The sequence below is a fragment of the Nilaparvata lugens genome, unplaced genomic scaffold (assembly GCF_014356525.2).
Source record: "Nilaparvata lugens isolate BPH unplaced genomic scaffold, ASM1435652v1 scaffold2900, whole genome shotgun sequence".
In the NCBI taxonomy this organism is placed as follows: Eukaryota; Metazoa; Arthropoda; class Insecta; order Hemiptera; family Delphacidae; genus Nilaparvata; species Nilaparvata lugens.
This window is the reverse complement of record NW_024090359.1, coordinates 2,822-20,857: the sequence shown is the minus strand read 5'-3', so window position 1 is coordinate 20,857 and position 18,036 is coordinate 2,822. Positions and strand designations below refer to the sequence as shown.

At 36.0% G+C, this 18,036-nt stretch overlaps 2 protein-coding genes across 3 annotated transcripts; one reads left to right on the top strand and one right to left on the bottom strand.

The window, feature by feature from the left end:
• Nucleotides 1-1,444: 1,444 nt before the first annotated feature.
• On the bottom strand, nucleotides 1,445-2,155 carry LOC120355573. Its single transcript, XM_039444127.1, has one exon. It carries the CDS (start codon nucleotides 2,153-2,155, stop codon nucleotides 1,445-1,447), a length of 711 nt encoding a protein of 236 aa, XP_039300061.1.
• An 8,455-nt stretch (nucleotides 2,156-10,610) lies between these two features.
• Nucleotides 10,611-17,338, top strand: LOC120355571. 2 transcript variants are annotated; one of them, XM_039444126.1, is made up of 3 exons: nucleotides 10,611-10,768; nucleotides 14,798-14,880; nucleotides 17,078-17,338. In XM_039444126.1, exons 1-3 carry the CDS (start codon nucleotides 10,765-10,767, stop codon nucleotides 17,321-17,323), a joined length of 333 nt encoding a protein of 110 aa, XP_039300060.1. In that variant the 5' UTR covers nucleotides 10,611-10,764; the 3' UTR covers nucleotides 17,324-17,338. The 2 variants fall into 2 exon arrangements, with proteins under 2 accessions (XP_039300060.1, XP_039300059.1); XM_039444125.1 differs by lacking the exon at nucleotides 10,611-10,768 and adding an exon at nucleotides 11,783-11,942.
• Nucleotides 17,339-18,036: the final 698 nt, after the last annotated feature.

The window sequence follows — 18,036 nt, the reverse complement described above, 5'->3', positions numbered from 1 at the left end:
TCAACTTTAGATGTAGTAATCTAGTATTTAATTAATTAGGTCTCAAGTTAGTATGCAGTTTGGTTTTCGCTGAGGGGGGTCAACTTTAGATGTAGTATTTAATTAATTAGGTCAATAAAAGGGATCACTAAAGTGAAGCCCACTGGGACATGCCAAGAAAATGTGGGAAAAACAGCTGCCCTAGGCGAAAATCCCTAAGTCTCATATTATAGCATGACACTTGTTAGGTCAACCTCTATCCATAGCCCTAATATCCTAATAGGAGATTTGTATTTTTTATAAAATCCATGGATTTTTGCAAAAATGGTCAAAAATAGAAATCGCTCAAACTCTCAGAAATGATAGTGCTTGATGAGAAGGACAATAATATGCCATCAAATTGGCGAAATTCATTCCTATTCTTGAGTTATAAAGCATTTGAAGATGAGTGATTTTTCTGATCTGAGAGTGTAGGAAAGATTTCATGTTTCAGAGAATAACTCGTCCTATATTGTAGCAAAACGTCTCATATTACATCATGACACTTGTAGATAAACCTCTATCCATAGCTCGAAAATCAACAAAATCTGGGAGATTTTTTGTCTTTTTCATGAGATCTATTAACTAGTAGTTCTGCAAACAATAGACCTCGCTCATGAATAGCCTACAACTTTCAAACTAATGAGAAGGGCCATAAAGAAAGTACAGTATATTGTGAAGATTTATTCATGTCATCTATTATTTTCTCCATTGAAGGTGCTAAACACATTGTTTCCAGGGACACCGGACTTATAAATGTCTCTCAAGGAGGTACCTTCATATCATCCCCATTTTTACAATATTACAATTTTTCCAACAATTAATTATAAGAAATCGGTCAACTGACAGAAAAATGGAATATGCAGTAGGCAATTTAGACGATGAATCTTTTCACAGATGATAGTGAGATGAAAATGATTCTAAATAAGATGGGTTTGTTGGTGAAAATGACAGAAGGTTGTTAATAATGTTTTTCATGAAAAATGGATTCAATGTTATGGCGGCTTGTTATGCCTATGCTTATGCTCACAAGTCGGTTTCCGATCTCATACTAAAACGAAAACAAGAGCTAACTAACTAAGCTGTGATGTCTCCGGCCGATTCGGTAGGTCTAGAAACTATTCATCTATGAAACAGGGAAATATCGTGTTGAAAAAGGAAGAAGAAATGGTTCAATCAAGTGAGAAGTTTTCTTCAATTAATAAATACAGTATGATTTGGAGTGGCTCAGACGTTTCAAGGTTCACCGCTGACAACTCTTGTCCTCTATCGATAGCATTCCAACGATACCATTCATTCAATACAGCACATTTTAGAGCGGCACAATTTATATTAAAACCAGAGGTCTTATCAAAAATCATTACACATACGTTCTGCGCCTTGTTTCAAAGAACTTCTTCTTCTCTTTCTCTCTGCCCGGTGTGCCTCACAGCGTCGGGGTAGCCTCGGACAACCGCCTCAGGTGTCGCGATCCGCAGCAGCCTCTCATCTGCCCCACAGTCTTCCCTCTCTCCTCTCCCAATCTTCTAATGTGTTCATCATACGAGTACCGGGGACGTCCTCTCTTCCGTCTGCCTCCTACAACCACATTTGCGTACTGTTTCACTTTCCTCTCATCGTCCATCCTCTGTACGTGACCCCAATATCCTAATTGCTTTCTGTCGATAACTTCTTTTACATCTTTCATTCCAATTTCCTCCCTGATGCGGTCACTCCTTACTCTGTCTCTCAACGTCCTCCCAGCCGTTCTTCTATGGCACTTCATTGCCACTGCCCTTACTCTACTCATATGCTGTGTCTTCATGGGCCAACTTTCCACCGCATACAGAACTATAGGCTCTATTATACTTTTATAGACCCTATTCTTCACCATAGTACCCACTTCTTTTTTCCCGAAAATACAGTCTTTGGTACCATAGTAAGCCCGGCTAGCCTTGTTGATTCTGTTTCTCAGTTCTTCATCCAGTTTTCCATCTTCATTTATAATGGTGCCAAGGTACTCGTATGATTTTACTTGTTCCATCTGCCGCCCCTCCACTTCTATTATCACTCTCTCACCTTCAGTTCCATTCACCACCATCACCTTGCTCTTATTGATATTCAGTTCCATACCTTTTCTCTTGATCTCTTCATTCATTCGATTACAGCTGCTTTTAGTTTCCTTTCCGAGTCAGCAATCAGAACTATATCGTCCGCGAACAGTAGAGCTTGAGCGAAAATGGGCCTTAAATTCCAGTGTCCGACTGTCATTCTCCCCGTTCTTCGTTTGCAGATTTTATGGATTTCATCCATTACCATGGTGAATAATAGTGGACTCAAGCTGTCCCCCTGTTTTATCCCCTTCTCATTTGCAGAGGTCCTGATATCTGTCCACACGTTCTAACCACTGCAGTGACATTATTGAAGACACTTTTAATAGCACGCTGTAATTTTTGTGGCACATTCTTAGCAGCCAATGTCTCCCATAAGGCTTCTTTTGATACTGTATCAAATGCGGCTCTCAGGTCCAGGAACGCCAGATATACTTGCTTGCCTTTTTCAATAGATTTGAGCAGATCGATCTTATTGAGAAGATGTGGTCTTGCGTCTGCCTGCCAGGCCTAAATGCACACTGTTCCTCCTCTAGCTGTTCTTCCACCACACTTCGCAGTCTTTTCTCTAATATTCGAGTGTACACTTTACATACCACTGAAGATAAGCAAACTGCTCGGTAGTTTTCACAATCAGTGGTATTTCCTTTTTTGTGGAGTGGAACTATATATTTTTGTTCCCATTCTTTTGGAATTGTACCTTGTTCCCAAACCTGCTGCAATAACTCAGTGGACTCAAGAACGTATACCAAATTTCATCCAAATCGGACAATAACTGCGACTGTAACTGTGGTACAAACAAACAGACAAAAGCCGATGGAGTCGAAACTAAGACCTCAGCTTCGCTTCAGTCAAACAATATAGAAATACAAATGATTAACAGAATATTGATCTCAATCATACAAATTATTATTTAAAAAAAATAGATTTTCTTGACGAATAAAATATTAGTGATTATTATAAACAAAATTAATAGTTGATATCACATTAGATACCGTATACCGGTATCAGCTATGGAAGTATCAGTGCGGATATACCGGTATGTAAGGCAGTGGCAAGGTGGAGAATTGGCAACACTGTTTTCCTCTACAGTCAAGTGTGAAAATCCTCAATACCCTTTTTGAAAATGGACAACTGAAGGTCCAAACTTCACCATTTCATGTGAAAACATTACAGTAATAACTCAACTTTCGCATATTTCATCACATCTCTGCTCAAAATTATTGTAAAACTCTCCAGTTTGTAGATTGATATGATGATTCATCATTGTATTCTATTCTTAGTGAGGTCCACGTTATAATGGCAGTGTTTGATTAGCAATGGTATTGCTATCCTTGTCTATCATTCAACAAAGCTGATCCCTTTCTTTCTTTGCTCTGTTGCCAGACATCTTTTAACAATGTAGAATTAATAATTAACAAAATATTTCATCTTAATTATGAAATTCATTATGAAATTATTCTAAAAATGCATGGTTTCCTGTAAAGTCGGTATACGGGCGAAAGTTTTATGTGACAACGACTTGAGTGGTAAATAATTTTAATGTGAATATTCATTTGTATGTAGAAGTAGGATGAAATATAGTAACAATTTAAAACATTTATTTATACAAGAATTATATTTAAAACATTAATTATACAAAGAATCTCGTACTGAACCACAACATTGTGATTACTACAACATACCTATTCACTTATGCATGATTATGTGATTAAGCATTATTGTGATTACTACAACATAACCTTCACTTATTCACCTAAGCAGCGCAGTCGCAGGAGATTACTTGCGGCGCCTGCGCAGGTTGACTGCTCCGTTTCACTCTCTCTCCAGGTGAATGCCTTCCGATTGCTTTGCTGCTGTGCATTGCTCGCCACTGCTCCTATTCGTGCTCTTTCCAGACGACCGTGAACCGAAACGAACGCTCTCACTCGCTCTCATTGTGAGCACATAACGTGGGAATGTAACGCAGTTTCTTGAAGTGTCACCCCACAAACCAATTTATAAGACGTTGTCACGTCAAATAAAATTTAATAATGCTTAATAGAATATAATTAATTATTCTAAACGAGAATGAACAGTTAATATTACATTAATAAACCTGTATCAGCTAAGGTCTATAGAAGGCATTGACAATACAGGTTCGGCAACGTTGTCTCCTCTTTCTCCACTGCCATTATAACGCAGACCTCACTATAGAACGTGAGATTGATTTTGTATTGTTGAACACATGATAAGGCCTTCTTGATAAGACGACTACTATCTTGAAACTCTCCCAATGTAAACGTTGATGGTAGAGTACTAGTTTTTAGTAGAGGAGAGTGGGATAGTACTCTACCACTTGCCTTCCCCCCCACCGCTTCTCTTCTAACTCTACTCTACCACTACTATGCTAATCAAAACAGTCTCGAACTAGTAGAGAAGAGTCGTGCCATAGGCTATCAAGTTTAAGAACATATCAATAATGTTCGAAAACTATCAGTTTATCATATTTCAATGCTTTTTGTAAACTGGTGTGGCTAAACGGCAAAAATGAATGTTCTGTATGACATTTTAAGGTTAGTTCTGTTCACTAGACAACACACTTTACCTACTCGACCAAGTAAGAGAGTGAGTTAGCTCGGTAGAGTTGGTATGCCAGTAACTCGACCACTAACTCTACTAGTGAAAACCAGGCTTTAGAGTTTGTACTATAGTTTCAAACGAGTTCCAACTCGAGTTTGCTGTACTCTCCGAAGACCGAATGATCGGGGGCGGGGCTGAATAGCAGCAGATTAGAGGCCAAGTTGACGAACACCACATGGAAGAGTGGAGAGGCGAAGGTTTGCTCAACGAACAGCGCATGCGCACAGCAAGCAGACAACAACAGAGCGGCTACAGACGCGCGTCTACTTCCTTCTGCAGACTGCAACTACATACAAATAAGTCATTCATTCATTTATTTGCATCAAAACTATTCTCTCAAAGAGATAAAACAGAATATCAGCATCAGGATTACACATCTAACTCGTTTGTATTTTCATTTAAAATCTGTCATAAAAACAATAAGATACACTTCTGAATATCTACAGAGAATTTCTGGTATTTCTATACCACATCTGTTTGAATTTGAATTATTGAAATTTATTTATTTGAGACCACATACTTTTCCTTCATCTGCGGTACACATGTATGATACACGAAGATAAATTAGAGAACCCCTTGAGGAGCCTCGTCTCAGGACTTTTTGCAGCTGCAAATCATGCTTTTTCCAGGGGCCTGTTTATTCAATCAACTTCCTTTATCAATAGTCTCCTGCACCAAGCTTTTCTATATTCAAAAATGGTGTCCGTTTGGTGGATTCACAGAGGATCGGCAGCCTTGATTGTGGGTTGATTAGTTTGTACTTTCCTCCCTTCCCCTCTCCCAAAGAGGCAAGATAACCTCTCTCCCTCACCCCTCCTCATCCTCCCCGTTTATCTTTCAATTACCCGGCACTTCAAGAAGTGCTCGAAAAGTCAACATCGTTTTCGTTTTCTTTCTCCTGTTTCCGTGGCGTTCGAGCTGAACGCAATTACTCGTTTCGTTCATGATATATGTACAATATCATATAGGCTACGCATAAAGACAGGATATCGTCAGCAGTAACTTCTACACACGAGATACAGTCCACTTCCTCGCCAGTTCCAAGGTTAGTGCAAATTAAAGACTTACTTTTGGGGCTGTCAACGTTTTCGAGAATTAAATCTTAACTGTACCCCCATCATAGGTTGGGGACAGGACGGGATTACCACCGTTGTTTCTTTGAAATGAGGCAAATTGAAGATTGATAGGTCTTTATGTTTACTTATGTCTCTCTCTTTTCCACCCTAAATGTTCCATTACGTTAAAATAATTGTAGATTGATATGATGATTCATCATTGTATTCTATTCTTAGTGAGGTCCACGTTATAATGGCAGTGTTTGATTAGCAATGGTATTGCTATCCTTGTCTATCATTCAACAAAGCTGATCCCTTTCTTTCTTTGCTCTGTTGCCAGACCATCTTTTAACAATGTAGAATTAATAATTAACAAAATATTTCATCTTAATTATGAAAATTCATTATGAAATTATTCTAAAAATTGCATGGTTGCCTGTAAAGTCGGTATACGGGCGAAAGTTTTATGTGACAACGACTTGAGTGGTAAAATAATTTCAATGTGAATATTCATTTGTATAGTAGGAAGAAGGTCCTTACACTATAAGGATCCGACACGAACAATTTTGACCAAATGCAATTCAAGATGGCGGCTAAAATGGCAAAAATGTTGTCAAAAACAGATTTTTCGCGATTTTCTTGAAAACTGCTCCAACGATTTCGATCAATTTTATACCTAAAATAGTCATTGATAAGCTCTATCAACTGCCAGAAGTCTTATATCTGCAAAAATTTCAGGAGCTCCGCCTCATCTATGCAAAGTTTGATTTTAGATTCCCAATTATCAGGCTTCTGATACAATTTAAACAAAAAAATTCGTGAGGAAAAGATTGAGCATAAAAATCTCTACAATTAATGTTCAGTAACATTTTCACCTTAAATTGAAAATAAGCTCGAAATTGGAGAAAATGTGATTATCCAATTATTGCAAACTGTTGGCAACTGTTGATTCTATTAAATGATTCACTATGAAGAGATAGCAGACCTCGTGTGTCTCCAGCGTTATTGCCCTGTCACCAGCTGCCTCAAATCTTTGAATAGTAGACTTGAGATGCTCGTTTACACTAGCGTCAGGTGATGAATTTCATAACGGCAAGGAAAGTTGTGTGAGTGCGCCACACCAGATTTTTGAAATTTGTTCTTGATATGTTTTGATTCTCTCTTTCTTTTCTTCTTATGAACTTTTCCAAACTATATTAAATCCGGATCCATTTCTTTGTTATTTGGTTTGCCAATAATACTCCTATTTTTGTTATAAGTTCCTCCATCACTTAGGAATTCATTTTATTTTTAAATTAAATTTTCTGGATCTTTTTATATGACGGAAAGACTGTTTTCTTACATTACTTCGTCTTGTACAAAAGAGGCGCGGCGTGAAGTCGCAGGTTTGGTGAATAACTTTACCGTCTTTTTATTTTTTAACAAAATTTTCATTATTTTCGTCCTTAACTCAATTTATTTTTTCCATTTTATTTTTTCTCTTTATAGTTTATACCATTATACATTTTACAGAATAGTGTTATACTCTTACAGATTACTCAGTTCTTGAATGTGATGACGATCTCATAGGCTATCATGATTAGGGATGTCAATCCGGATCCCGGTCCATTTTTGATACCTAATAATCCCGGGATTTCTCAGCGTCAATCCCGGGATTTTCGGGATAAGAAAACCTGAAATTGTGAATAGTATTTTTCCAAAAACAATTCAATTTAGAATTCATCTACAGTGATGAATATGAGCTTTGCATGACTAATTTATTGTTCTGAGGCTCAACTTACATGCGACTCAGGTCGAGAAGAGACTCGACTCTAGTCGAGGGCATGTGTTCAGAATGGTGAGGTCGCAGAGTCTAGAATCGACTGGTCTGAGTGTCACCATTTGGAAACACATGCTCTATACTAGAGTCGAGTCTCTTCTCGACCTGAGTCGCGTAAGTGTGAGTTGAGCCTTAGTGTTTGACTAATTCATTCTACAGGCACAGCCTACAATTGCATATAATTAATATACTGTACTCTGTAATGGATAAATAGAAATCACAATGGGTTCGCATCATTCTCAGAATGGTTGTTGATCTGTTCAACATCGGTTTCAAGCCTCTACGTTTGTTTCTGTTTACACAGCACCACAATTACAAGTCTATACAATTTAAACAAAAAAATTCGTGAGGAAAAGATTGAGCATAAAAATCTCTACAATTAATGTTCAGTAACATTTTCACCTTAAATTGAAAATAAGCTCGAAATTGGAGAAAATGTGATTATCCAATTATTGCAAACTGTTGGCAACTGTTGATTCTATTAAATGATTCACTATGAAGAGATAGCAGACCTCGTGTGTCTCCAGCGTTATTGCCCTGTCACCAGCTGCCTCAAATCTTTGAATAGTAGACTTGAGATGCTCGTTTACACTAGCGTCAGGTGATGAATTTTCATAACGGCAAGGAAAGTTGTGTGAGTGCGCCACACCAGATTTTTGAAATTTGTTCTTGATATGTTTTGATTCTCTCTTTCTTTTCTTCTTATGAACTTTTCCAAACTATATTAAATCCGGATCCATTTCTTTGTTATTTGGTTTGCCAATAATACTCCTATTTTTGTTATAAGTTCCTCCATCACTTAGGAATTCATTTTATTTTTAAATTAAATTTTCTGGATCTTTTTTATATGACGGAAAGACTGTTTTCTTACATTACTTCGTCTTGTACAAAAGAGGCGCGGCGTGAAGTCGCAGGTTTGGTGAATAACTTTACCGTCTTTTTATTTTTTAACAAAATTTTCATTATTTTCGTCCTTAACTCAATTTATTTTTTCTCTTTATAGTTTATACCATTATACATTTTACAGAATAGTGTTATACTCTTACAGATTACTCAGTTCTTGAATGTGATGACGATCTCATAGGCTATCATGATTAGGGATGTCAATCCGGATCCCGGTCCATTTTTGATACCTAATAATCCCGGGATTTCTCAGCGTCAATCCCGGGATTTTCGGGATAAGAAAACCTGAAATTGTGAATAGTATTTTTCCAAAAACAATTCAATTTAGAATTCATCTACAGTGATGAATATGAGCTTTGCATGACTAATTTATTGTTCTGAGGCTCAACTTACATGCGACTCAGGTCGAGAAGAGACTCGACTCTAGTCGAGGGCATGTGTTCAGAATGGTGAGGTCGCGGAGACTAGAATCGACTGGTCTGAGTGTCACCATTTGGAAACACATGCTCTATACTAGAGTCGAGTCTCTTCTCGACCTGAGTCGCGTAAGTGTGAGTTGAGCCTTAGTGTTTGACTAATTCATTCTACAGGCACAGCCTACAATTGCATATAATTAATATACTGTACTCTGTAATGGATAAATAGAAATCACAATGGGTTCACATCATTCTCAGAATGGTTGTTGATCGGTTCAACATCGGTTTCAAGCCTCTACGTTTGTTTCTGTTTACACAGCACCACAATTACAAGTCTAGACCAGTAAGAAAAGAAATTTAATTCTATACTTAAGAATCCTATTCTATATTAAAAATTCTATTCTATATTAATAGTTTTATTCTCTATTACAATCTATATTCACTGGTCTAGACGGCGCAATATTTGCAATAGTGCTGATGTAATTTCCTTGAAATGCACTCAGAAATTTGAAAAGACTTCAGAAATCAGAAATAAACAAGCACCATCTATTAACTCTCTTATCTGTCTAATGATTCATCATATACTATCTTCTCTTTCTCTATAATAAGTAGAATAGCTAGTTGAAGTGAATAATACAGTTGGCTCTACAAAATTTCATTTAGTAGTGGTACAGCTTTTGAAAAAAGTTACTCCTAATCTTGAAAACATTTATAGGAATAGAATGTTTAATTTTAATATTTTTTCTAATAATGTTTCATTTAAATAATATCCTCTCCCTCCATAATGAGCCATTTTTATCTACACACACTGTTACTGAACATGTAATTGAGGAGGAACAATTGGTTAAAAATGCATGAAACTGATTTTTGCCAATCCCGGGATCAGTCCCGGGATTGATATTGGATAATCCCGAAATACCGGAATTGGAAATTAGTCCCGGGATTGACATCCCTAATCATGATACAAGTGAGATAGATGATTTATTCTCATTTGAAACACAGAACTAGAGCAATAAAAACCTATTGAATTTTTTCCACACTAATAGTATGAAGCCTGAATAAAAACTTTGAAGAATTGGTTCATTATTTGGGAAATATAAACTTTAAATTCAATATTATTGCCTTTGATATTATTCCTGTGATTTCAGATACCAGTAACTGTAGTGAGGTCCACGTTATATTGGCAATGTTTGGTTAGCAATACTTGTAATCTATGTAGTACCGGTACTATCCTTGTCAATCATACAAGTGGATAGCGCTATTTCTTTCTCGCTTTGCTCTGTTACCAGATCGTCTTTTAACAATGTAGAATTAATAATTAATCAACAAAATATTTAATCTTGATTATTCATTATGAAATTAATGAAAAATATAATTTCTAGCTTGATGAAAAATAATTGATTATTTTAAACGAGAATGAAGAGTAATATTACATCAATAAACCTGTTTCAGCTACCGTCTATAGAAGGAATTGACAAGACAGAGGATCGGCAACATTGTTTTTCTATCTTCCTCCACTGCCAAAATAACGTGGACCTCACTATAGTTAATTATTACAAGCGACTTATATTATATCAAATGTGATATAATATAAGTCGCTGATTATTACAGTATGCAAACTTTTGAATTTACCGCTGAGACTGGTGCTGCCATCAAGTTGCAATTATTTGAAGTAGTACTGTCGTCTGCTTCTGCTGTCACAGCTGACAAGAATATGCTCTAGTATGGTCAAAAATATTTTCATACCATTATAATATTCTAAAATAATGTAGGTACTTTTAAATGATAAGTTTTGGAATAACTTATCGGTCACTTCAATGTAAAAAAAACAAACTGTAAAAATGGGTGAGTACACTAGTGGGGGCCTACCTATTTATTTAATATTTAAATGTAACTTAACTAATGAGTTGTAACTCAGACAAATAGGGAAACTTTAGGCAAATATCAATAATTCCTGTGTTTCTTATATTGATTCAATGATACACAACTATTTTTTTAAAATACTTTGGCGTAGGATCAACAGGCGCAACCCAAAACTGTTTTTCCCTCGAGTTTTGATTCATTCATATACAATAGTTCAGAAAATAGGTTATTTTCTTTGAAAAAAGGAAATTTTGTGTTTTTTTTAATTGACAATGTCTATCCGGTACATACACTGGTCACAGACAGAAGAAAAATTAAATTGAAACAAATTGAGTTTATGTTTTCTCTACATTATAAAATGTTGTCTGACCAAACAATTGAAACAATAAAATTTTCAATTTAAAAAAAGTAATTAACGCAGTTTTTACACTCAACTCAGTTTCTTTCTTGAGGAAAACTGCCTCTTCTCAACTCATCATTTTGGATTCCGAGGGGGGCGTTCTACCGCAGATGCTGTTTGTTACTTGGTGGAGTCCATGCTTGTGACAATAGAGGATGAACACTCTATTGTTGAACAAATGAGTAAGTAAATCTGAGGCCCAGTTGCACCAAAGCCGGTTAAATTTTAATCGTGATTAATTCCACGCGAACCAAACAGTGAAGGCCCTTAGAAAAGACGGCTTCTCAGATTGGTTCTCGTGAAATTAATCACGGTTAAAATTTAACCGGCTTTTGTGCAAACGGGTCTCAGTGGCAGTAGCTCTGAGCGATCTGACCAAGGCCTTTGATTGAGTTTCTCACTGTAGGCCTACAGTGTTAAGGTGCGTACAGATATACGCGCCGCGAACATGAGCAATTCACTTTTAATCAGCTGATTATATCTGTATTTTTAAAGAAACGGTAAGATACAGATAAAAAACCTTGGCATCAGCTGATTAAAAGTGAATTGCTCATGTTCGCGGCGCGTAAATCTGTACGCACCTTTAGAGAAACTTAAAAGATATGGAGATCAAGGGGTGGCCCTCAAGTTGCTGATGGGGTTTCTTGCTCATTATAGACAGGTGGTGGCTTCGGATGCTTGCGGTGTATGCTGTGGTGTGCCTCAGGGAGCCCTCTGTCCTGGGGCCCTCATCTTCATCAACTACATCAGGCTATAGTGAGTTCCACATTATAATGGCAGTGTTTGATTAGCAATGGTATTGCTATCCTTATCTTTCATTCAACAAAGCGGATAGCACTATCTCTTTTTCGCTTTGCTCTGTTGCCAGATCGTCTTTTAACAATGTAGAATTAAATATTAATTGATAAAATATTTTATCTTAATTATGTGTAAATTGATTATGAAAAATATAATTTCTTGCTTAGTAAAATATAATTGGTTATTTTAAACGAGAATGAACAATTTATATCAAGAATCAAGAATTTTATTGGCCATAAAACAACATTACAAAAATGTAAGCAATAGTCTTCGTCAATAATAAGTAAAATATCACAAGTTGGACTATAAAACGAACAAATTTACAAATACACATTGAAATATTGTAGTAAAATATCACGAGTTGGACTATAGTAACGAACAAAATTACACATATACATTGAAATATTCCAGGTACTCATTGACAGAATAGAAAGCTTCAGACTTGAGCCATTTATCAACAGAAATACAAAACGTTTTCAATGGTAACTTTTTAACATTATCTGGTAGTAAATTAAACATGCGAATTTGTAGGTACTTATGAATTTTTAGAGTTTTAGTCAATCTAACTGTAGGTCTAGTTATATCGTCCCTATGTCTAGTATAATGTGAATGTATAGAAATATTTTTATCAAAATTAGACAGATTTTTGTTTACTGAGATTAAATTATAGTATATATACAGACAAGGCAAGGTCATAATTTAGTGTTCTACAAAAATTCCTCTACAAGATTCATTGTATTTCAAACCAAATATAACTCTAAGTGCTTTCTTTTGCCATATAAATGCTTTTTTTGAAGAAGATGAGTTGCCCCACAGTTTTACTCCATAAATCAAGTGTGAATGGAAGAGACCAAAGTAAATCATTTTAATTACATCAAGGTTTACACAATATTTCAGTCTTCGTAAGAGAAATGTTACTCTAGAAAGCTTTTTACATAAATTCACTAGGTGATACTCCCAGCTGAGTTTACTATCTAAGTACATTCCTAGTAACTTTACAGGCTTGAAAACATCATCATTCAGATTCAGGTTACCAGTACTTACATTGTTGAGAGAAAATATTATTTGTTCTGTTTTGCTCTCATTTACCTTAAGTAAGTTGGCATTGAACCATACCTTAGACTCATCCATAGCCCTTCCAAGCGTATCCTGAACAGTTTTTATATCAACGTCCTTATGTACCAGAGTGGTATCATCTGCATATAATATTGAAAAGACAGAAACATTTTCACTAAAATCATTTACAAAGACTAGAAACAGAAAAGGGCCAAGGACTGATCCTTGAGAAACCCCCATGCTTACATCAAGGAAATTTGAGTTTGCACTATTCAAGCTAACCATTTGTTTTCTATTTTTCAAATAACTCTTGATCAGCATGAGCTCCTTATCTTTAATACCATACTTTTCAAGTTTTTTTTGCAGAGTATAGAGTGAGAGACACAATCGAATGCCTTGCTTAAGTCCAATAGTAAAGATCCAACTGGTTGCTTGAGTTCAAAACCATTCAAAACATATTCAACAAGTTTTTCAATTGCATCAATAGTACTATGATTCGGTCTAAAGCCATACTGAGAAGGATAGAACAGCTGGTTGTTAACAAAATATTCATGAAGTTGAATTACAATACATGTATCAATGATTTTAATTGTATAGGTACAATTGCAATTGGTCTATAGTTCTGGGGTTCATTAGGATCCCCCTTCTTATAAACAGGTGTAACTTTGGTAACTTTTAGAAAATCAGGAAAAACTCCTCCACTCAGTATATAATTTACAATATAAGTCAGGGCATATATTGCATCAATAAACCTGTATCAACTACCGTCTATAGAAGGCATTCACAAGACTGAGGATCGGCAACGTTTTTCTCCTATGTTTCTCCACTGCCATTATAACGTGGACCTCACTATAGATGGAAGTGTCCTATTTGCAGATGACACAACACCAGTTGCCAGGAATGGAGATGCTGCAGTGGCGATCCACAGGTCTATTGAAGGTGGCCAGTGATTGGTTCCGGCTGAACAGACTGTAGTGACGTCCACGTTATTATGGCAGTGGAGAAAGATAGGAGAACAATGTTTCCGATCCTCAGTCTTGTTAATGCCTTCTATAGCCGGTAGCTGATACAGGTTTATTGATGTAATATTAACTGTTCATTCTCGTTTAAAATAATCAATGATATTTTATCAAGCAATAAATTATATTTTTCAATAATTTCATGATGAATTTTCATAATTAAGATGGAATATTTTATTAATTCTTCATTGTTGAAAGACGATCTGGTGAAGGGCGTGGTTGGGTGTTGGGCTCCTTTCTTTTGAATTCTAATATGCTGGTACCTACATTATTTAAAAAAATGTTTTTTATAATTTTACATTATTTAATTTTAATGATTCAATAATTAATTATCAATTTTGATAATTTCATATGCTAACACAGAGATCGTAACTGATCCAACAATAATGTTAACCACGTATGCGCAACTATTGGTTAGTTCGACCTAGGAATTTGCCAAGCTCGAGCTCTGTTACACGCTCTTCTCGCGTTCCACTCTTGCTCCACCTGCGATCATCAATCGATCTGCTCGAGTGACGGTCGATTGCGGAGCATAGCGTAAGTCTGTACGCACCTATACACTGCCATTATAACGTGGTCCTTACTATATATTTCTGTCAATTGGTTTACATGCCAGAGGAAAAAATGAGATTACTTTCATTCTTGGCCTCTCACATGTGTTCCATAAATATTATTGATCTCTTCCAATCAACATTATATAATTCTACTCATTGATTTCCATTTTTCGTTTCATTCCAGACAAATTTGAGCTCAATACTGATATTCTAACAGCCTGCAACAGGTGTGAGTCACTAAAAGATATCGGTTCAAAGGAGTTTCAGGTACCTTTTTAAAAAGTTTTATAACATAAAATTTATTGAGTACTGTTCTGAAAACTTACATTTCGTCAAATTAAACAAAATCACCAATTCTCCTCCAGTTTTGAATTTATTATCATACTGTGAATTACTTTATCTCATGATTAATTTGAACTTTTCCAGGGAGAAAGTTTCAATTTTACACGATTTGGCAACACTAATTTCTTTGGATGGAGTGCCAAAATTTTAAACTTATTTCATACAGACTATAGCGAACGGTACTCTTTATTGCACGAGATATAAAATTGTAACATATGGTTTCTCAAATAAAATTATTTTTAAAAAGACAAGATTTGTCTAGTTTGATTTCTTGCCGACAAGAAATATTGGACCATCAGTACAAATTTTCCTCTTGAATATTGAAAGCATTAGTTAAGAGTCAGTATTTATCTAAGATTTTAAAAAGAGACAATATTAATGTGGTTGCACTTGAGGAAACTCACTGTGAGGGTTAGGAGCATTTGAAAAATAAAGGCAAGATACGGTACCTGGATATGACCTACTTGGCACCATATAGGCCTATCATCAAGCATACGGAGTAGTAACTTATATAGAAAATGCTTCTCTTATCTCTACCTCCTTAGATGTCCATAGTGTGGTTGTTAAAATAGGAAGTATTACTGTAACGAATATTTATTTGCAAAGGAAAACGATTGGCCACATAGTGAAAGAGTGCCCAATCACGGCCTTTAGAGGAGAAACAGAAGAAGATTTCTTGATGGCAACTCCAAATTCAATAGCCTATCTGAATGGACTGGATATATGTATTTGAATAAATTGTTACTTTCCTTGCCCTATTACCATAGGTAAGGAAAGTATTGCTTTCCGAAAAAAATTAAGGTACCCCAATTTCTGAATTTCTATGCGTTTCAAGGTCCCCTGAGTCCAAAAAAGTGGTTTTTGGCTATTGGTCTGTATGTGTGTGTGTGTGTGGTGTGTGTGTGTGTGTGTGTGTGTGTGTGTGTGTGTGTGTGTGTGTGTGTGTGTGTGTGTGTGTGTGTGTGTGTGTGTATGAGTATGAGTGTATGTGCGTCTGTGTACACGATATCTCATCTCCCAATTAACGGAATGACTTGAAATTTGAAACTTGAGGTCCTTACAATATAAGGATCCGACACGAACAAATGCAATTCAAGATGGCGGCTAAAATTGAGAAAATGTTGTCAAAAACAGGGTTTTCGCGATTTTCTCGAAAACGGCTCCAACGATTTTGATTAAATTTATACCGAAAATAGTCATTGATAAGCTCTATCAACTGCCACAAGTCTCATATCTGTAAAAATTTCAGGAGCACTGCACCATCTATGCAAAGTTTGATTTTAGATTCCCAATTATCAGGCTCCAGATACAATTTAATCAAAAAATTTCATATCTGTAAAAATTTCAGGAGCACTGCACCATCTATGCAAAGTTTGATTTTAGATTCCCAATTATCAGGCTCCAGATACAATTTAATCAAAAAATTTCAATTGGAAAAGATTGAGCATAAAAATATCTATAATTAATGTTCAGTAGCATTTTCACCTAAAATTGAAAATAAGCTCGAAATTAGAGAAAATAAGATTATTCAATTGCAAACTGTTGGAAACTGTTGATTCTATTAAATCATTCACTATGAAGAGATAGCAGACTTCGTGTGTCTGCAGCGCTATTGTCCTGTCACCAGCTGGCTCAGATCTTAGAAAAATAGACTTGAGATGCGCGGGAACACTAGCGTCAGTTGATAAATTTTCATAACGGCAAGGAAAGTTGTGTGAGTGCACCACACCAAATTTTTATACCTTGAAACAAGGGATCATTCCATATTATGATCCTGATCCTGAAGAAGTGAAGATGGAAATGAATACTGATTTGTCTTGGAAGCCATACTTACTTTCTTACTCCCAGGGCCAGCTATATCTAAGTTGACATTTGGCCGCACCAACAAACTGTCTCCACGTAGTTCGCTCCTCAGCATCTCTTTCTGTCGCTCCAAGTCTCTCCATGTCAGTCTTAACCTGTTGCCACCATCTCTGTCTGGGTCTCCCAAGGGGTCTTCTTCCTAGGGGGTGGGTGTTGAAACTTGGACTCTTTTCCTCTTGGAAGCCATAGCCTAAATGAATAAATTTAAAAAGTCTGTTCGTTCAATCACAATTTTATCTTTTATTTATGTAATTTTCAGAATGTTAGTGAGCTGTGGATGCACTTGAAATCAGTTGAAGAAGACGTTGACAACAAGCTAATCTCATTCACTGATTTGAATGAACAGCAAATGCAGCTGCTCCATGACTACAATGACATGAAGGACTTGACTCAGTGCGTCTTCGGTCGACTGGCGACCATTCTCGACGTGTCCGTTAGTCAAGTGCACAAAAAGTTTGATCTTTATGATGGTAAGTTGTTCTATTTAGTGAGGTCCACGTTATAATGGCAGTGGAAAAAGATAAAAGATAGGAAATTGACACCACCTACAAAGTATGTTCTGTAAGATTTGTCTGTTTTACATCTTGGCAGATGCAACATCTGACTGGATCGTGTATTGAAACTATGTATCTGGGACCGCTGAAAACATGTTCTTTTTTATACAGAGTTTTCTGAAAAAGGTGCCCATAAGTCAGGGCGTGATTCCTCACATCAAAAGAAGTAGTTCTAATTAATATAGGTCCGAAAATGCTTGGTTACCAAGTTATGCAGGATGAAAGATTTCGTCTGAATTTCAGTTCCCCTGCTGAAACGAAGCCCTACGGGTATTTGTTGGCTGTTAATTAAGATGTAAAATTTAGCGAACTTTATTTAAAATGAACTGAAAAATTGAATAAAACCATTTCCAGACCTGTAGCTACTGTAATTTTTAAGATATGTGACGAAATACGCGAAGCTTGGTCCCGAATAACATGATCCTTCAAGGTTTGAATCAGATTTACTATGTCAAATGTACAATAAACACCAGATATTATTCTACACAACTTGTAGAAAATTTGATTCCGAAGAGAAAGATGTAGAATAAGTCTATAATAGTCAAATGCAACCTTTAAAAAAAATAATCCTTAGTTACATACAAAACGCATGAAAAATAGACAAAATCTGTTAAGATCTCTTTTCATGCATTTTGTATGTACTTAAGGATTATTTTTTGAAATG